This window comes from Hylaeus anthracinus, unplaced genomic scaffold (genome assembly GCF_026225885.1).
Source record: "Hylaeus anthracinus isolate JK02 unplaced genomic scaffold, UHH_iyHylAnth1.0_haploid 11994, whole genome shotgun sequence".
Lineage (NCBI taxonomy): Eukaryota > Metazoa > Arthropoda > Insecta > Hymenoptera > Colletidae > Hylaeus > Hylaeus anthracinus.
Genome location: NW_026534341.1, coordinates 6,459,315 through 6,481,189, shown reverse-complemented (window position 1 = coordinate 6,481,189; position 21,875 = coordinate 6,459,315). Strand labels below are relative to the sequence as shown.

The 21,875-nt window shown below is 41.9% G+C and overlaps 1 protein-coding gene across 1 annotated transcript in view; it reads right to left on the bottom strand.

Moving 5' to 3' along the window:
- The window catches only part of LOC128888335 (elongation of very long chain fatty acids protein AAEL008004-like), a 39,839-nt gene that overhangs the window by 6,557 nt on the left and 11,407 nt on the right, over positions 1 to 21,875 (bottom strand). The window contains exons 2-4 of the mRNA XM_054145082.1: positions 18,005 to 18,077; positions 7,832 to 8,022; positions 119 to 256 (exon numbers count right to left, since the gene is read on the bottom strand). Coding sequence (XP_054001057.1) covers positions 119 to 256; positions 7,832 to 8,022; positions 18,005 to 18,065 — 390 coding nt within the window. The 5' untranslated portion in view covers positions 18,066 to 18,077. The remainder of the gene's footprint in view (positions 1 to 118; positions 257 to 7,831; positions 8,023 to 18,004; positions 18,078 to 21,875) is intronic.

Here is a 21,875-nt window from a genome sequence, read left to right as displayed (position 1 = left end):
GCCTCGTGACAAAATTTGAACTTTATAGACATTGTCAAAAGTTTTAGCTTGTCAGCGCCAACGTGTCAACTAGGTACGATTGTAGTTTTATGAACGAATGAGGGGAAGTAATACTCACGGTATCGAAGAATTCGGTGAACTTGCTGATGTAGTACCACCAACATGTGGCCGCCATTCTGAGCGCCATAGGGCTGTTCGAGTAGTCGACCGGTTGGCACCGGAAACTGTATCCTTTCGCCCAGCCACTCATCAAGTACTGAAACAAGAAAACGGCGGAAAGTGAGGACAATAAAAGGGCTTGCATTCAGGGGAGTCTCGACGGACAATCAGCGTATAGAGGCACGATCGCTCGCTTTTCACCGAGAAACTCTGTCTCGCTCGCTTTGTTCGATCAAGAAGCCGGGAAAGCCACCAAAGGGGGGTCGGAGTAGCGACGGGAGAGGGACAGGGAAACACAAAAGAGAGTCCTCGGCTAACGTTTCTGTCGCGAGACGACTGTCGGTTGTATTTAAAATTCTAAAAGCTCGCGCTCCTTCGGAGAACGACGAACAATGGGTCTTCTGTTTGTTCCGCGTTTCCCCCGCGTGTTTTTCGCGAGTTTTCGCGGGAACCAGGCCACGGGTTCCGCGCGACCCTAAAAACCGCGATCGATCTCGGCGCCAACCGGATCGTGATTCAACCCTTGACGACGACCTACCTGGCCGACCGCCTACAGTGTCAACGGACCGATTTTCGACCCCTTCGCTACTCGTGGCGTGGACTTCGTTCGATAGAAATTGTTGATCGTCGAAGACAGTATTTAGGAATACTTTGCTCGATTGTTTTTTCATGCAGGAAGAAATATTTGGTCGCCTTGACAGTCCATGTCGATTTTTGGTAGGTACATGGTCTGAATATATCGGAATGGTTGAAAATAAATAACATGTACACGTCTCTTAAAAGATGGAAAGATGTGGAACAAAATGGTACCTATGTAATTCTATAAATATATTAGGTTGTCCAGAAAGTTTCTTTCGGGAGTTGCACTCAATTATTTGATGTGGTCGTGTTTATATAAATAGACAATCTAATTTCATAGATATTCATGTTGTACCAGTAATGGAGCGAAATGAATTGTGCACAATTCAGTAATGTAACATAAAACGTAAACTATTGTGGATATATTACTTATTAATAAAGCGAAAGAAACTTTTGGGACAACCTGCTCTTAAAGTTTTCTTAAAAATTGCCACGAACTTTCTGGACAACTCAATATAATCTGTACATAATGGAAAAGGAAGCAAAGAGAAAGAGTTGGCTGTTCTTGTATTAATATTGTCTCGGATCTGGCCACAGGGTGGGGTCAAAGTATTATCCCAGTTCTGGCTGCAGGGTCAATCGAATCGTCGGTGTACGTATTACCGCGTAACCCCGTAAGTAGAAGCTCCGACTATGTAATTCCTCGGAGCGAGACGAGACCATTCCAGTGGCCACGGTCGCGGAGCTTCGTAATCGCGCGAGCAATTCCCGATTAACGGAAGCAACACACGCTAGGAAATGAGACCGCGCACGTAAGCGTGGCACGGAAACGAAAACTCGCGAGGTCGTCTCGGTGTCTTGATAACTGGCTAAGTGGCACCGAGATTGCATTCGCGGACCAAGAACGAGCAAAATGGCACGATTGCCCGCGAAGGACTCGTCGTGATATCGAAAAACAGAGACAGCCAATGAAAGATTGTTTATCGTCTATGCGTTACTTTCTGGATGCATATGGGTATTTGAATCGTGGAATGAAATGTTTCGCGGCGAACACGTTAAAGTACTGGAGTAACACACCAGAATTTTGGAGCATGTGCGCTACGTATTCGATACTCAAATACTCTCAGTGAGAGTATAATATACTCGTGAAAGAAATGCTACATGGTTTCATGAAGTTTCTATTCGGATTGTTGTGTATAGCAAGATTTACATCATTACAACTCCTTGAAAGTCAAGATAATTATATAGCTGAAATAATTGCTGAAAAAATGGGGAAGCACATGTAAAGAGCTAGCCAGAGAAAAAAAACTAAAGGATAAAGTAGAATGTCGTTACATAATAACGTAACACTTCGTGCATTAAATACGACGATGGTTGGACTATGCAAATCAATCCATGAAATTACAGCATTTGTAAAATACTCGTTTAAGTATTATTTGTTAAACTTGAAGGGAAAAACACTTCCGTACGAGTATGCGACTTTTTACACAATATTTACTCGATAAAAGTATACGCAGAGAGTCAGTTTTATCGAAGGATTATCGTAATCAAATTCAGAGTGCGTTTATCGTGCAACATGGTCGACGTTGTGGGATATCGAATTCTCTTGATGTTCGATTCGTGTCGTAGGGGATAGGGAACGCGACATTCCATTAAACTTGACCGTGTTAAACGGCTAGAAAAGCTCTGGTATAGTTGCGTGGGCCGGCGTCCGTTCAAACGAGAACACGTCGTGCTTATGGTCGGGGCAGCGTGGTTGTGTGTCAAGGCCACGCGGTGTGATCTCGCGTCAGAGACTGTACGCACGCTATAGTAGTTTTCGCACCAGTTTATTTATTTAATGAGTTAAAGCGTTCCACACTTTTTTAAGAATTTTCATCACCAAACGCTACGCTATATTATCGAGAAATCATTATCCTTTTTTCGTGATACTTCTTACTTGGGTTTGGTTCGGCACGAGCATCGCAAAGAACAAGTTTTTTTAAGCTAGTACCTGCTGAACAATAATGGATTCACTATCTTGGAAACCTGTTTGCATTTTTTTCACGAGATTAAACCCCGCGGAGGAAAACAAATCCATTTGTAAAGGAGACAATGGAATTATTGCTAACATTCCCATCTTCCAACCTTGAAGAGGATGTTCATTTATCTCCGGACGAAGCTCGAGAAGTTCAGAATTCTTCGAATGAGGAATCTTGGCGTACATTTTCCGACTAAAAGTTTCGGATATTTGTCTTCTCTTTCATATTTACAAGTGTACCTTGGAAATATTACACAATTTGTTCCCGACCACTGGGAAAGTCGAATCTCTGCGATAAGTACTCGATAAAAGGAAAGGATTTGGAAGGAAACGGATATCGGGTACGAATATTATTGTTTTTTAAGAGTGCCCAAATGTATTATAATATACTTCGACCAACTTCGCCATGCAAATGCTCCATTGTGTGTCGGTTAAAATTCTGCCAGCCACGCTCTGCTCTACTTTCCGACTCGTTTCGCTAACTTTAGTCTGCGTTCCGCCTGTAAACGTGAAACGAGGCGATCATCTCGATTCGATGCGTCGCGTTCGTTGTTTTTTGCGCGTGTCACAGAAATTAACAGCTTTCGATGATGCACTCTGTTCGAAGCAATCAGAGCGATCGGTTATTGTGTAAAATAAATACCGTGTGTTTAATATCGGGCTCCTCGCTATCGAGCTCCTATGCACAGTTTCTGACGTACAAATGAAAAGTATGAAATACATAGACGAATACACGAAAAGAATTCAATTTTACAATCCGATACGTCTGGGAATATTTCCGAACGTTCCGAGAAGCTCTTAGATTATTTTACTATGTAATATTTACGAGAGTGCTTTAAAATGATGTAAGATTTAATTGTGATCTAAAAGAAATAGTAAGCGATTGAATACATTTACAACTTACTAACGAATACAATAAAAAAGAGAAAATGCTTGTTAGCCTTTTTTTTCATCTTTCAGCGGAACTGCTTGATGGCTCGCGTCGATTAAATGATACAGATTAGAACTGATACATAGTGATAACATTGGCGATGACGGAACGCTGCATTTATACGATCTCAATTATCTGTCTATTACCAGACAAATTTGCATCGAGGCTTTGATTAATTCTTCACGAGTCGAACCGGAAGATTAACGACCTGTCTCTGATCAAAATACCGTACCAAACGGTGGGCTTGGGCAAATAAAATGTAAATTCACTTCTTTAACAAGATTGACAAATTAATTTTCACGATGGTGAGCGATCTGGCGTTATTTTCGATGCGACTAAATCAACTAACCTTTTCGCCGTGGCGTGCTCCAATTAAAAACCAATAGTGGCAGAGGTAGGCAGCATTTTATTGAAATAATAAACGACGAAGAAAAATACAAATAGTACTGTTTGTTTGTTTAATAAGGTATGTAGTTTCATTCTATGATTGCAAACACCCTACAGTTTCATTCCTAAATTTGAAATTTAATCAATAATTTTATATTATGTCTTTGCGTCCTAGCCGAATAACAATCGCTACGAAACGAAGAGTCAGTGGAGAGTAATTTTTAGGGAAAGACCAAGCAGACAAAAGACGAGGAACTCTATCGATCCCGGTAGCTAACTTAGCGACAAAGAACGGCCCTGCTGCGTTTGCAAATTTCATTTGAATTTCATTAGATTCATTTACGTCGCCAATAAAAATCGCCTCGAACCGTCTGTCATAATGCATGATTAAGTCCAGAGTTTGATTATTCTATCGCAGTTACAATTGTTAATTGTGTTTACGCGAACGTGTAAATTTTTATTATCAAATTAGATGAAAATGTATACTATAGGAAAAAAAAAACGTAGAACGATTACCTGTCTAACTTTTAGCACTATAATCGAGAACGCTAATTGTACGTTATTATTCGTTACACTTAAGATTTTTGCTAAGCGTTCAAGTTGAAATCGAAAAAAGTATGCATAGAGAAACGCGAAGAATTTTCCTAAGGAAGATAAATTGGTCTCGATCAAGTGTCCATTAACGTGATTATTGTCCGTCGTTAAATTTATTTTGACATTTCCGAAGATGATCTCAAATTAAAGGTTGGAAACTATCCTCTCTGATAATATTAAACTAGTCAACGATTTCCTTATAAGTTCTCCTATTAATAACTCAATTATTTTCTAATTGTAATACAATAACGTGGAAGGAAATTGCAGCGATGATCAATCCAGCACTAAAACGACCAATACTTCTGTTTAAACCGAAGACCTATCAGTTTTCCTCGAATAAAATAGAACCGAATCGTAGAGATACACCGAAGAGTTCCGTTTTCCAATTGATTCGCCAGCTTCGATTCTGGCGATGATAGACTGGTCACATTCTTCCAGTCAACATCGACGATTCCCCTCGTCGCCACTCGATAAAATCCGACGACGTAACCTCGATATTTGAAGATGGTTCTTAAACGTCACTTCACGGTCTTCGATCGAGTCTAATATGCACGAGGGGTGTCGATGAGGAGGCCCATCTTCTGATAATAGCTCGCTACCAATTTCAGAATCTGCATGAACGAACGCTCGCTCAAACTGTTCTTTCTTTTACACGAAAATTGACACAATTTTCCGCGTAACAAAGACCCGCGCCAGGGAAACTAAAGACTAGTTGGTAACTTTTCGAATTTCTCGTGTTTCTCGCCACGACTAACCGCTAGGAACTCTTTTGGGAAGTGCGAGCATGGACGGTCCTCTTTAACATTGATCTTTTCCCTTCCCGTTTCTTTCCCGTAACGTACTTTTACCATTTATCTTCCGCTTTTTCTCCAGTTTTCGTTGACGGTTCGTGGTACCGACCGTGATCGGTAAGTATAGGCAAATAATAATTGGACCGATCAAAAATGCGTAGAAAGTTACGCGACAACGTACCTACGTGAGTACGATTCTCACGAGATAACTGTACTCGGCTACACATGCGACATACTAAACGCAAACCAAATACGATCGGTATTTGATTAAATACTCACGCGCATTCTTGACCCTCGTCATACACCGCAGCGATCGGAACACATTGCGTCATCGGATCTGCGGCGTCCATTTTCATGGAATTGGAAATCCATCGCGAGCTCAAAATGCCGGCAGTAGAGTTACGCAATTATTAAATTGCAAACGAAACATTTTTTCACATCGATGAAGCAGCTTTAATCGTTCCTTGTTCCTTTGTATGTCCACACCTTTTTTACAACATTCAGCGTACGATTTTCTGCTTGCATAAATGCAGAAAATGCACGAGTTGATCATTTATCTGCATTCGTGCGATTTTTTTTTTTTTTTTTTTTACTGGAAAGTACTCGTGTACGTTGAGTGCCACGTAGAATGTATTCGTGCACCAATCAATTTCCCAAAAAACTTTTGTGTGAAATTGTAGTTTCTTAACTTCTTTTTTTATAATCAATGATATTTTACATTAGTTTATTGCTTCGTACGAATTAGAAAACATCAAATTTCCGATAAAGTACTTTTAAACAGTTGTCCGAATACTTATTGCTTCAACATTTCTATCGATTAATTGTTTTTTTCTTGTTAATTTCGCAACTTACATAAATAGCTATTTTTGTTGTAATCTATCTATTCTAGAGATTTCCGAAAACATGTAGAATGTCATTGTTTATAAAAAATAAGTTAATAAATTACAATTTTTACACAGTTTTTTTGGAAATTGATCGGTGTACGAATACTTACTACACCCACTGTAGCTTCCTAGAAATTTTCAGAATGTGATAATACGTGCAATATCGAAGTCCGAGCTTTGGAACAGGTATCGAGCAAAGTTTTGCCCGTCAACGATCGTCTGACAGTTCGTCGGATAGCGGAGCTATCATTTTATCCAGACAGCGCGATGAATACCATTGACTTGGCCGATGGGGCGACTTATGCAACCCACGAAGCGCCGAATCGTAGCCGGCAGGCAATAACTTTCACGAATAAGGGACAGGCGTGTATCGCAGCCGAGGCCGGCTATTAATTATTCTGCGCGGGGATCGATGATACACGTCGGAATGGGATTACTTTATCGAGTTTGTCGGCTGAGCGCGGTACACAACCGTATGCGTGTTTCTGTGCCAGGATAGAAATCGTGAAACTGCCGAGAGGAAAGGGCGTATCAAAGCGTGTTCCATCGATACGTTGACCCTTTCAGATGAGCGTAGAGTACAAAGATAAGAGACTGACTTTTATCGAGCTTAACGAGAAAAGAAAGTGCGTAAACGGTACCTGTTGTTCTAAGGTAATTACATCCTTTCCTCGAATGTTTCTTTTTTTTTTCGAAATGAATTCTTCATTCACGAATATTTTTTCGTTTTACTTATCTTTCCTCACAACGATTAAACGTAAAAGGTTTAATTAGAACTCTTCAGGATTCGTGTTATTAGGAGTGTCGATTACTCGATCGTGCAAGCGTAAGTGTATACCTGTCATCGAGAGAAATGTCGTTTACCCGTTCAATGATCGTTTCTAAAGTGTATCATTTTCTCCTTCCGTAATGTACCTAAGTTTGACCAACGAAAGGTAGAATTAGGTCCGAAGTGCCTTGGAGCGAAAGACCAGTTCGCAACACGCAACACTTTAATGGCTTCTGTTTAATTATACTGGAAGATGGCGGTCGACGATTGATTCGTTTCCGTGTGGATAATTAGAGCATTCATCGACTACGTTTTTTTTAAATATCTGACAGACACAACTCGGCGCGATTAGAGTCTTTAGAAAAACAAAAGTAGACGTACAGCGAATCATGGGTAAGTGTCGCTGAAATCTGTTGCATATGTGTCGCGTGGTCATCCCCACCAATTCCCGAGACAACTGGCTCGAGACGAGCCTCGGCGTTATCTCTGACACGCGACCGTCGATGACTCAGTTAAATAATGAATCATCGAAGCATGAAAGTAAAAGTGTTCTACTCGTTTTCACAGATCTTCCTCGCTCCGACCCCTTCTCAACATCGAATCTCGAGTTCTCTGTTCCGTTCGTGTCATCCCGTCCAGAATGAGCGACACTTACGCACGATCCACTGTAATTAATTTCGATTGAAAAAGGAATGAAGAAAGAAAGATGAAACGAACCTCGTAGAAGATCCATGTGGAGAATATCGTTTGTATAAAGTTGTACACTATCAGGACATGGCGAAGGTTGAAAGGCTTTTTGTTTTCCATTATCTTCGGTCCCATAACCTTGCTGAAATAAGCGTAAGACAGGCATATCGCCATCGTCGGGAAAGGACTGCTCATCATCGCCCAATCCTTCACCCTGGGATCTAGAATCAGAATACAGCCCGGTTAAAATGAGAGAAATCGCGAGGCAAGAATTTCTCGGTTTCAACAATCGAATCGAAGCGTGGAGTCATCGAAATTTTCTCTCTTAAATTCTCGAGATGTTTACCAAATTTGCATTCCCGGTACTGGAGAGAAAAAAAAAAGGATTCGAAGTATTTTGGGATCCTCGACAGTAACTTTCGATCGTTGGATAATGTAATACATATTCATGAGGCGCCCTTGAAATTATTCTAAATTTAGAAATTCGAAAAAAAAAACCCACTATTTTCATAAAATCGACGACAGTGCAACAGAGATCAAAAGATTCCGTCTACGGAACGTCTGCATCGAAATCTAGAATCGGCTCTCATTTCCATTCGGTTCGTTATCCAACATTTCTCTCGGTTACGATACTTTCCTTCCTCGCGGATCGCGAAGCAGAAACTCTCATCGATTCCAATGTTCCAATAGTTCTCAAAGTAGCATTAAGGGGGTGAAATTTTCGAGGGTAGTTTCATCGTTTAAACTTGAATTACCAGCGATATAAAGAATACCTATCCTTTATTTTTGACCCCGTTACAAATCAGCGAAGTTTCTTGTAAGTCAGAATCGGGGCCGAGTCGGATTCGACGCCAGGCTGATTAATATCGCGTTCAATGGAGGATCGTTACCAGCGAGTCTCAGCAGTCTCGAAATTAAAGGGGCAACGCGCCTCTATTTAGAAAGCCGTATTAAAGTCTCCAGGCGTTACGGCGGCGCCTCGCCTGCACGACCAGAAACCACCGGCGACGGTCGAGCAAATGAAAGATTCCGCTTCGAGCAACGCCGACGAATCCCTGCGAATTTCACTCTCGGCCAAGCAAATCCGCATCCACTTCATCCACGGTTACCCGCTAATTAAACCTCCCCAACCCCCGGTAATAACGTTAAAACCGCGCTTAATCATCGAATCTTTGCCAGCGATTCCTGCCGATCGAAACGTAAAGTTTAACAAACTGCAGAATCCTCTAACCTGAGGTTTGAGAAGCCTTAATTTGAAATCAGGTGAATTCGTAGTCACGTAACCGAGTATTCAGTCCACGCGTAAACAAGTTCCCGTAATGGCGCTCTGATAGGTTTCCTGCCGCATCTTTCAGCTGTTGTGCAGTTTTCTTTGTTTTCCTTCGAATGCTTGAAAATTCGCAGTTAAAGAAAAGTGCGGTGACCTCAAAAGTTTCGAGGCTCGCGAATTTTACGTTCACCCCGTTTCGTTGTTTACTTTCTTCGGGCCGGTTCACGGAGACAATGGCATCATTAGGAGAACAATGGCCGACGCGGCTGTAGTGGCGGATACCACGAACGGAACAGAGCATGGGATAATTGCTCCAATATACAGGGTGATTCTTCGAAGGTGACCGACGGGATTATCTACGAAATATGAAGTCGTTGAATTCGTCTCGAAAACGACTATTATCCGGTCAAAGAAAAAATATCGCGTTCCGTTTAAAAAAATGAAGGTGACCTTGATATCTCGGAGCCGCCTCTATCCAGATAAAAATACTTATGTCACCTTTTATACTCCTTGAAACTGATTACTTTTTGTCTGAACAATTTTTCGATACGACTTCAAATTTCACAGATAATCGCGTCGGTCACCTTGTAAGAATTACCCTGTATACGCGTGATATTTTCTAATCCAATAGACAAGATAAAGCTCTGGATAGTATTTAACAATTCAGTAAAAAGAAAGATTACTATGATCGAGTATCAACACTTAAATGACTCTGAGGCCGCCGACATTAAATGAACGCATACAATCATCGTGATTTTTTGTTTTTGTGATCATAACATGTTTTTCCTAGAGTTTTAATAAATGCATAAGATGGAAAAAAGGTACCGCTTAGTGTTTACATTGCGGCCCGTTTTCGTCGATTCTTTGAGAGTTTTAATATCGTGGAAATTTTCAACTATGCGGAATAAATGATCGAAACCAAGAATCCCAAATATCTTCGTTATTTCTGTATCGTCGAAAAATAACGGCGACGAATTTGGAATTCCAATTTGAAATTTGAAAGTTTCAAGTGTTGACAAACTGTCCTCGTCTCTGTCCTTGCCACGGACCGAGCGTGAAGCATTTCACTGTCCAATCAATTATTCCACCGATGTCATACGCAAGGTAATCGTATTGTAAATTATCGCAACGCGAACTCCATGTGGAATTGCATCGCTTGTTAGGAAAAATTCATCGCGGAATTGCTTGTCAAATAAAATATCAATTAAACAAGCCTCGAGCTCCAATCGTGCGCACTGTTTCGTTTTTCAAAGAGTCGAATCAAATTCCCTAGAGTGAAAATAAATCCTTATTGGAGCACAACTAGAATAGCTAGAATAAAGAATTACAGAAAGCATTTTCCATATTACACGATGTACATAACACGCGGATTTTATTTGAGAAACGCTGCAATAGAGGGTTAACTTATTCCCACGCTAACTTAATCCTCCTAACTCATCCACTCTCTTTGCTCGTTCTTCTAACCCTCGTCACCCATCTTACATCTACTTCTTTTCCATCCCACGCTCCGAACTCGTACATCTTCTCATTGTATGCATCAGAGCTCTCCTTCTTCTCGGAAAATTCTACGGAAGACAGTGGATATCACTTTCTACGATAACAGAGGAGATGGTAACCCTACCACGGATGGAAAATAGTTCCGTGTTGCGGTCAAATAACAATTAATTATCTCGCGCATACATCATCTTTTTTGTTAACGAAAAATGACATGCTCTGGGAGAACCGACGATGGTACCAGTTGTCAACGAGGTTTGTCACGCGAACCGAACTGTCGACAGTCCGCAGTTTCAGGAACGCGTCGACGATTATAGCGAATCGCAGTGCGCAGAAAAATGACGTAACAATGGAATAGAGAGCAAGGTGACAGACACCAGCGAAAAAGGAGACTGGACAATTTCACAAGGTGGTATTATTATACACGTCTCGAAAAATGGAGCAATCAGCCGGACAGTTTAAAAGCCACTTCTTCGGGTTACGCAATGGCGTTAGACGTCGTGCATCTGGCGCAGGTATCACAGACCTGCGTCTACGGTAGGTCGGTAAAAAGACGAATGCATTAAACCAGTCTAGGCTACGCGGATGCATATATCGAATCGTTAAGACGATCTTTGCACGACCAGCATAATGAAAAGCATAATCCTCATAGCAATAGTCCAGTGTTATCGTATATCGCTCTATAATTCCCTGTCGCAGGAATTTCATTTTGTCTGCCAAAATAGGAATTATTATTTACTCGTGTATAAGTTAATGTGGGAGAAAGCAAGGAATATTAATTAGCCATTTTACATTTCGACCTAAATACGGTCGATAACCCTACCCACGCTCAATATTAATATCACATTAGGTAATAATATAATGTCACGCCGAATTTTGTTGGCCACGTTATCGAACCCGATTTGCATCGCTGCGAATTTCGTGAGCGACGACCTGCTCGACGGAATATTTGTTATATAAAACAATCTTGAACGACGAATGAGTCGTCGTAAACAATTGTAAAACAGCTCCCTCGTGAGACAATATGCTTACATTGTACTCGTATTTAAATACATTAATCGTCGGAAATTCATAAGCGACCTAAAAAAGCAGGTGACATGCATAAACTGAGAGGGACTTATTTAAAATTGTAATCGCTAGGAAATGTTTTGTACAAAATGTCACGAACTTGTTCGGAGTCGAGCAAATTTTATTCTGCGATTCGAGATTTGTATTTTAATTAAAAATTCATAATAAATAGTAAAATACACTTGCGTCAAATAGGTCGTGCGACTGTAATTTTCCACGCAGCGTGATTACGGACGAAGTTTTCCAAGAAAGTCTTTCGCAATGTATTTTCGGTCGGCGAACGCTCGCGGACTCGCGGAACTACGAATGAGAATTCACCAGGGAAAGGGAAACCATTCTCCGACAAAAATTTTGAGCTACGTTAAAACTACCGTGACGCACGCTATTCCAACTTTTCATCGCGTTACTGTCGCAGCATTCCGAAAAGCTCGCACAAAAAATTGCCGAGTTCTTCTGCAGATGACGGCTTTCAAAACGAGGTAGCAGTTTCGAGAACTTCGATATCCATTTGCGCGAAAAATAATCGACAAAGACACGCATCGGTGCTTGTTTTGTCCTTACGGGATGATCCATATTAACCGATCCACGGAATCGTCGAGACTGATAACGGCACCGAAAAATGGGTCGGTTTAAATCGGAAAAAATGTTACAGGCTGACGTTCACCGATCACGAAAAATATGTTCCCGTAACATGATCTTCGCGAGGACATGATCAGTGGATCGGCAATATTTCCACGACGAAAATGAGTCCAAATACGATCCCATTTAAACTATTTTTAATTCGACCATTACTCGAATTACTTCTGGGACCATGTCCTATTACGTATGAACTAAAAATAGTCAAAATGAGGTGTCCTATTTTCTCGTTAATTCTGTGATACCATTTTGATGACGATAAAGCAAAAGTTGAAATTTTCATTAGCGAGTGACTCATCCCACGCTCGATAAGGCACGCGGGCGAGACCAGACACACGCGAGCTTCGGTCTCGACTCGAGATAAGAAAGGTCGATATCCACAGAGAAAGTGGTACGGCAACCCTTGTTTAACCCTTTGACCGCGAAGGGTGTATACATATATTCGTCCATAAGGTCAAGGAACTTCGTCCAAACCATTACTGAAAATTATATTTTTATATGCGTTGCCGTTATTACTTGTTCCATCGGAATACAATAGGTCGTAAATCATGATGGTCGCGGCAAGCAGTGTGTTTTTAACTCAAACGCTTTCGACGATGCATCACTCGTTAACACGAGGATAGATGAATGTTACCGAAAACATAAAGAGGGAAGAATTGTACAGCTAACGTACTAATGATATCAACGAGCAAACGATTTCAAATTGTGGGATGGCTTTGTTACGTTTATCGAGGGCGAATCTCGTGTAGTTATCCGGGAGCCAGCGTGCACGGTCGACGAATCGCAACAGTAACCGGCAGTGGAGCGATTTCGATTACGCTAGGGAAGCCATAAGAGAGCAGCGGCATGAGAGAAAGATCATCAGCCGTGGAAAATTCGTCGACGCGAGAGCAGGTCTGTCCCTGCTTGCCCGTCAGCTTGGGTAAATTTCTCGACCATTTTTTTCTCCAACCTCCCTGCGAGAAGACGCGGCAGTTCGTTCAGGAGGCGGTCGCCAGACCTTCCGGTAAATTACCCTTGCACTCGCATGAACCGGACGAACGACGATGACACCGCGCCGCTACGTTGTCCACGCCGACGCACACCGTTGGACACGCTTCTGCGACTCGACGACCACCCAGCACAGAGCAATTTTTTTCATTGTGTGGTTTTTTTTTCGCGCTACTTTATAAGAAATATATTTAGCATACTGTTGCCGCGTGGATTAAGGGGACGGTCGTTTTTCTTTTTGGTGGAAAAAATTGAGCTCCTCTCGCGTGGATGTTCTCGCAGTTCGAAAAGCTTCAATCTCTATCGCGTGATTATTTTATCTTTTGAAAAATTCATTCATTTATCTCTCTTAGCGTGGATTTTAGTCTTCCTCCGTTTCGTTTTACAGATCGAGAACCTCTGCTCGATGCACCTCGAACCTATTTAGAATCCTCGAGTTGTTTTGCAAACGTCGTGTAACATTCGTGCTCGCAGGTCTATCGTACGAAAGATTATATCGAATTTACCGAAGGCATACAAAGTATCGTATTTCTGTGAAAAGACCTGGCCACATTCGAAACCGACATGTTGTTACAAGACTATCCTCCAGCGGTGGCTAACATTTTTACAGTTCTGCTCTGACCCACATACTATGTCATCGGCTAAACGAGCGAGCCGTTGCATGACTCGCAGTCCGAGTCATCGAAACGTTCCTCGACGGCCTCTATAATCGATACACGTTAGTTTTCTTCTAATCCCACATATTTATAATTCAGTCGTTGTAACGTCAAATACAAATTTCAACAAAACTCACGTTCACTGAAAATAACTCGAATCCGAACAATTACTCTAAATTTCTACTCGTTTAACATTTTCCTAGTAACATGGGAACACCTCCACACGAATCGTTCGCAAGGAACCGGTACAACGATGTTCATTTCGACTTTCCTCAATTGGCGTAATTCAATTTCAACGCCGCTCTATTGCATTAATTAGCGATAGGGACGGTGCATTCGTGGTACCCCTCGGTACGTTACAGGGTCGAACGAATTTACGACTCGTCACCTAAATGACACACTCGCCGACCGACAGTGGGTGAACTGGGATTCTTGGGGCAGTCGTGCGCACCATACGGGCTTGACCATGAGTCTTTTCAACCGTTAGTCATCGTAGACTGACTTCCAAGAATCGTAGAACACGATAATGGTACTGATTATCGAAGGGGGAAGCTAGAAACTATCCACTTCCTACGAGCACTCTATTTACCTCGTCACAGGCACCAACACGCGCGACCGTCCATCGCTTGGGGAGCAGTGACGGACGTAACTTGAGCGAAACAAAAATATTACGTGGTAGTATCGACGAGTACATCATTGCATCTTTTATTTACACAAAAAAATTCATTTCGATCGGTGGTATGGTACTGTTAAAAAGAACTCGAGGAAATACCCTCTGTTCTGGCGCCGCTGAGGCGGTTAATCCCTCGAGGCGCATCCACCCTCGCCTCGTAGAAATTGCCAATACGAAAAACTCAATGTTAAGGGCGTGTTTGTACCGCGCAGGGAGCATACATTAACCGTTACAACCCTCGAGTATAAAACGCCCTTGTAACACGCCAGTAAACCACATCTCTAATTCGACAACTCTTGCGATATCAACCCCTTGCGATAGACGGCTACCGCGCAGGGACTTAAAGAGCTTTCACTGTAAGTCGCTCCACGCTGTACGAGAACCAGTCTACAGAAGTCGTTGCTTTTATCGGACAGGCGTAAAATATTGCCACTCGCGGGTTCTACTGCTGATACTCGGAGATTACGTACGTCACGGTAATTCAATCGTGTGCAAGAAGAAAATTCCTTACTCAGGACTCTTAGCAAAAGAATCGAATTCGGACGGTCAAAGCAGTAAGAACCCATTGCGCTAATCGACTAAACAGAGTTCGATACCCTCGACGAAGACGAAACGAATTTTTTCAGAAGACACAATACGCCCGATCGAAACGAATCCTATTTCCACGAACGACACACGTAACAATCTCGTGAAAAATATTTGTTAGCTAGTCAACCGTGTTATCCGCGTCACCGATATCCCGTCGAAGAGCAGATCTTTCGTTAAGGGTACCGGCAGATCGATCGGCTCGATACTCGCGCGAAACAGGAGAGAAAGAAGAACGAAAGCACGCAGAACTCGGCACAATAGCTACTTTCGTATCACCGAATATCGCAAGGTAACGATTTGACCTGTTTCCACGGGTTCTCCCTGGAAGCCTTCAATTTCGCGCGGCGTTGAACGCGTTAATCGAACGACCGTCGAAAGTAAATGCAAGAACGGATTCCACTGATGCAGTAGGTACGGTGTAATCAGGCAAGTGGCGCCTCTTGGTCTACACGTGACACGATTAGCGGAAAATACGGCCTGCTTGGCTTGCCGATATTAAATCGATAATCCACGCGCCGTTCTACCATGGGAACATGAAAAAAAAAAAGGGCCGGTCAATTCGAGCCCCTTAACCCCTCGCAAGTCCCTATGCAGGTTACAACGATCTGCTCGCGAATCAATCCACGATGGCGCGGAAACCTGAGAGCTGTGGCAAGGAAACGCAACGCGATCGTCTCGACGAACAACGTCCAACCCCGTCTACTTTCAAACGTTCCGCCACCGCGGCACTTCACCGCCACGTGACTTGCAAAACATTGCAAGTGGAACAGTGTCCATCGAGTTGCACCATCCCACCTCGACAAAGTGAAATTTTTTATTTAGTTTCTCACGGAGTGGGGCGAAATAAAAGACGAGGGTTAACGTATGTTCCCTCTTTCCATCCCTTTATCTTGGCTAAACCAAGGTTTGATACTTGTGCAGAGTTTGTTTGTACTCCAAATTTTGCAAGTCATGGTCTATTCTAAACGACAGTATAAATAAAAATGCACATTTTTGCCTGTAACGTTCTCTGTACCTGTACGAAACGCTGCTTAAAAGATAGTGTCATTGATTAGCTGTTACTATGTATAGATAGATAAAATTGAATTTTTGATTGCTATTTTTTTTTTTTTTTTTTTTTTAATTATTTTATCACGGTAACGCGTACCTGAACGTCTAACATCGACTCTAAAATATCCCTTTCTCCTAGAAACACGTTTTTCCTCGCAATCTTTCGATTGCTTCTGCAGTTTGTAAATTGATATCTGTCATCCCGATGGTTCGTAGGAAGTTACCAAGAAACTTAAGACACAAAGGAAATCCGCTGAATCATCCTGGGAATATGATCTCGAATTAAGTAAAAAGTTGATTTAAAAACACGACGCAGATCAAGCGGGATTCCACTCTGCGTCCGCAATAAGATCCTTGCAGGAAACAAGAGCAAACGAAAGCGGTGTTTACGCTGAGAACAGGAATCGCGGAATAACCCTGGAGAGCGGGTTGCGTTAATATATTCCAAGTAAAGTATTTCACGATTCGTTGGACCGCATCGAGAAATGGACATGTCGTTTCGAACCGATCGACTGATTCACCTCTAGAAAAATTCAGCTTACTTCAAAGCGAAAACGTGTGCGGTGATTGTGTGTGGCGGATCGTTGCCGGACGAAAAAATCCGGGGAAAAAATTCCGTGGATCGAGTTTCGCTGAGACGAGGGCAGTCGTTAATGGCAGAAAATACGTGCGAAATGCAAGAACGAAAGCAAGTGCTTGCGAAATTGCTCTTTTTGGGGTAGTCTGTCGTGGACTGGTTCCATAAAAACACAAGGTACACAACTTTCATTTGGTCTTTTAGGGTTCGACTAGTTTATAGTAACCCCTTCTATTCTAATTCTTTTGCGGTTTCGGGTCTTAAAATAGCTTGTTTCAAGGATCATCGAAATTTTTTAAGTTATTCATCCTATACAAACAGGCAAAAGAATCAAATCTATCTTCTTTGGACGAGATAGAAAATTCCAAAAATTACAAGCTTACGAAGCCAAAAGAATTTCGTCAACGGAATACAACGCGTCTAAGAATTTTTTTAAATAACAGCTCGTTCCAGACTGGTGAATTATCATCCATTAATTCGAGAATACCTGAGGGGAGCAGATTGCGCTAACATATTCCAAGAAAGGTATTTCACGAGCGGCTGGTTCGGTTTGGGAAACGCTGACGAGGCGGTTCGTCGGTTTTCATTCGTTTGGCCAATAGTTGCGCGTCTCGAAATTCCAGAATGACTGGTCTGAACGGGGCTCGAGAGTTCTCGAGCCGATCGTAGGGAAATCGGGAACATGATGGAAGCGACATTACGACACTTTATTGACACACGCGGCTTCGCGCGAGGAGCGAGGGGTCATTTTGAAAATATGCACGACAAATACGCCTCGTCTCCCATCGTCGCGGCGTGTCTCTCTTTCCGGCGAATCGCGTAGATTCTTGTCCTCGTTTGACAGGTGTTGCGAAAGCTTTCCCAAGGAATCTGTCGCATTTCTCCTGGCTGGGATTTCAGTGGCCGCCTCGGGATCGAAATAATCTCGAGAGAATTTCAGTAACTTTGTATCTGTGCCACCCAGCGTGCCTCTAGATCGTTTTTGGCTCAAATTTTTCACGAGCAAGGCAAATTAATCTAACTAACGTTATATTGTATTACTAATAACGTAATACGAAGTGTACCTACCTACCTACCTACTCGTCACTTTGTCTACTTTGCCAATATTTTATCTTTTATTGCCCGACAATGCCGTGTGGATTATTGTTTTTTTTTCGATCAAGATCATTATACGACAATCATTAGAAGAAAATCGCTTTACCTGATCTATTATCCATTATGTCCCTGTATCCGTGGACCAGATGCGCTACTATAGTCGTCATCTTGCTTGGCCTCTGAAACAAAAAGCAGAATATTCTGTTTTAGTAAAATAAATTCGGGTTATAGCCAACACGCTTCGAATAATAAATATAAGGTTCATGGCGATTGGTGTCGATGCACTCCTTTTGTTAAGAAAAATATAAAAGAAGCGATTTTAACGGTGAAGAATGCTTCCTAATAAAAAATTCACTTCATCTTAGGCCAGGCATGGCAAGTAAGCTACGCCTTACTTTTAATCATGATCTCCCATTGAAAATATACTACTCCTAATTTTTTTTTCTTCGGAGTCCTCCGACCTTCCCCTTCATTTATTATTCCCTTTCGCTCCGTTCTGGAAAAATTTCACGGTTTGCGCGCGCGTTGGCGTGAAATTCAAATTAGAAACAATTTCGCGCGTATTCGATTAAAAAGAGGAATAATTCGCGAATAAAATTTGGTCGAGACAACCGTTCCAGTTCCCACTTTTAATACTTTCTCTCTCTCCGCGACCAGCGCGGAATGCTGACACAGAAAGAACAGTGATCTACGGGAGGTTCAAACAACTTCCCGATTCGACGAGGAATTCATTCACTCAGAACACTTTGACGACTATCAAAGGAAACGCGACGCATCGCATACTTTCATCTATGCTCGCTTGGCAGATTATAGTAAGCGGTCTGTCTGGTTCTGAGGTAACAAAATCGACGTTTTACGTTTCCTTCCCATATTTCGCGACACGTTGTGCTCGAGAATACATCAAATAAACTCGAACGGTATTCGATATCGCAAAATCTGAACGACCAATTACTCATTCTTTTCCCGTCGTACGACAAAAATTTCGTTTCTTTTTTTTTTTTTTTTTTTGCTGCAAAGGTGGTGCAACCCCTGGGGAAACCGTCTGCAATCGAGGCAACGGAATTGAAACATCAGTACCGCGGAAAACCGGGTATAATGATCAGCTGTTACTCAACTTCCGTTCGTAAGAGGCTTTCATTGGGATTTCGTGAAGTGTAACTGCAACGAAAAAGGAGAACGATGACTGCGCGAATCGATTAATTATGCAAGGTGAATCCATTTGGGGGCATTAACGCTTTTCGCATGTGTGCACACGCGGATCTTCCGCCGAACGCGGAATTGGGTCACCGTGTTCGCTTGTTGAAGGTTGACCCGAGTTCGCGCCCTTGGTTATGCATTGTTAAAATTCAGACAACTGACCCCGACGACCAAGTTATGTACACTGTAACGATAAAATGCGCCTCAATTTACCGCTCGGAGGCCTGAATGGGGGGCTCTGATCGAATTTCAAATCAATTACGTGTTAATAACGAGCGTGTAATTAAATTTTATGCAAGGAAACTCGACGGCTTTGGTTCTTACGAAACGATTTAATAACAAAAGAATTCGATTGGAAGACAGGAATGCGACTGACCGCTGCAATGCTGAAACTAACGAAGGTGCTTATAAATTATTTATAACTATTAAGTATAATAGCTAATAGGTGCGTTTGCTCTTAGAAAGTACAGTTACGATTAATGAGGAGGAAGGGAACTCCTTCCGTATTTATACAAGAGAGTACCGATAATGAAAGTTTCGTGTACTGTTTCTTAACATATTAAACTGTCGCTAAAATAAGGGAAAATATATAGACCTCGATCTAAACCGATCATACTTCTCCTCTAACAGAATTTATTAAAAATGATTTCATTTATATTTATATATAATATTCACGAATTTAAAAGTAAAAAGTCGTAGACAAATGTACGAACGGTGTACAAGGGGCTGGCTGGCGATTATCACCGAAAGTTTTATCAGAAAGAGCACCGTGGGGCGTATCCAATCAATTGCATAGCGAGACTCGTGATAAAAACGTAATACCGCGTGCGGAAACACGCCGCGATCGGTATCGCGAATCGAATCGAGCAAGTTTAACAAACTATCGATCACAGTTTTCTCGCGCTATACCCTCGCCGACTATAATTACTCGGTTGGTTAAAAATGAGCGCACTAAATATAAAGCCTCGAGACTCTCCGCGCTTTTCTCTTCGTGTTATCGACTTTATCAGATCCCCTTTACGCCCCCGTGAACCGGTTACACGACCGTGTCGTTTACGCGCAAAGTATAAACAACGCTTGCGAGGCTGGAAATTGCTACGTTATTATTGATACGTTCGTGGAACTACTTGCAAAGAATTTGTTGCGACGAGAACAATTCCGTGAAAAAACTGGCACCAAGTTAGCGTATCAAGAACACAAAAATTACCACCTTAGGTGCACCGACGCAGACACACGATGCGACTCGTTAATGTTTGGTGAACGCGTCCTGGTAACTCGCTTCTGAAAATCGATTCAGAGTCTCGTTATTTATGACATTCAAATAGACTGATTCATATAGCTGGAAGTTTCACTCGTTTGAGAAATTGTGTAGAATGAGCCCAAAAACCGACGAAAAAGTTCGACGAAAGCAACCTTTTCTCGACAGAAGTATCGACCAACGTCATATTACATCAAATGTTTCGTAAGTTTGAGAAATTACCATAACACGAATACCAACGAGTTGAGCTTATAATTTGTGAACCAGTGTCGGAGAGAGTATACAATAAGTTATCGACTAATGCCGGTTTACAACTTCGAGTCGACGAAAGTGGACGTAACTTTGAAGAAACGTTCGGAGAAGTATTTTACCAGCCTGTGGCTCGTGGGCAGCCGCTAAAGAAAGTAATTACCGTCTATAAATATCATCTCCGAGTAAGCTGTAAGGCTATTTCTAAACAGTACAAACCGAGCTAATATATCGACGATGAGAAATTAATTCCTTTTCGTCATTCGAATGACGAAATTGATAGAACTACTCGAGAAAGCAGACATCACAAACCTGCTGCTTACCTGTACGTTCACGTAGCGAGATTATCTTAACACGGTATTCAACATTCGAAACCAAAATCGTTTATAATTACAAAATGTTGCTAGAAGATTTCCAGCTGTTTTTCATTCCTCCGCTTTATTAACGCGCATAACAAACAATGTTGGACTAGACAGTCTTATCACTGCAGAGAGTAAGCGACCCCTAACTTTCGTTCCCGATTCGTGAGTGGTAGTTGATAAAATATGTTTTGGATAAAGTTATTTTCCACATCGAGAATTACGTTAATTGGTCCAATTATGCTACCGTAGCCTGAAACAACTCTGCATTCTGATCAACTTTTTTAACAAAACCTTTGTCTTAAAAATGGCTCCAATTGTACAGCCTTAAAACGTTCGAATGTTGCAGAAAAGAGAACTGCGCCTAAATACTTACCGTTTGCGTTTCAATCGCGAAACAATTATGTCATTCGTGTTACACTTTGCCTGTAACTGCCTTCAGAATTGGCCCATCGTTAACTCTCAAGGGATAATTTCGTTCCGAAAGATTTGAGATTGCATCGATAATTGAGGTGCGCCACCCTTGCTTCGCCTGTGCTACAGATCAACGAACTTTTAGGGAAGTTAAACGGAAATGGTTCGCTGCTAACTTTTACGAGTATTATAAATTCTATTACGGCAACGAGAGGTTGTCGCTCATTCGAGCATACTGCTGCGAGGAACATCCGCGAAGTGTCCGACGTAGATTTTGATGAAACTTTGGAGGGTTCTATAGCAGCCGAAAGTAAGTGGCATGTATTTTTCGTAGCCACGGTAATCCAAGTTTAGGGGGCGAAACTACCCTCCAAAATTTCCCTCGTTCTATTTCAAAAATGACTGTAGAAACAAGCGATCCATTAGTATTCTTTAAAACAGTTACTGAAACGTAGAAATTACCCTCGGTGCAATGACGACGATACGTAAAAAGTGTAATT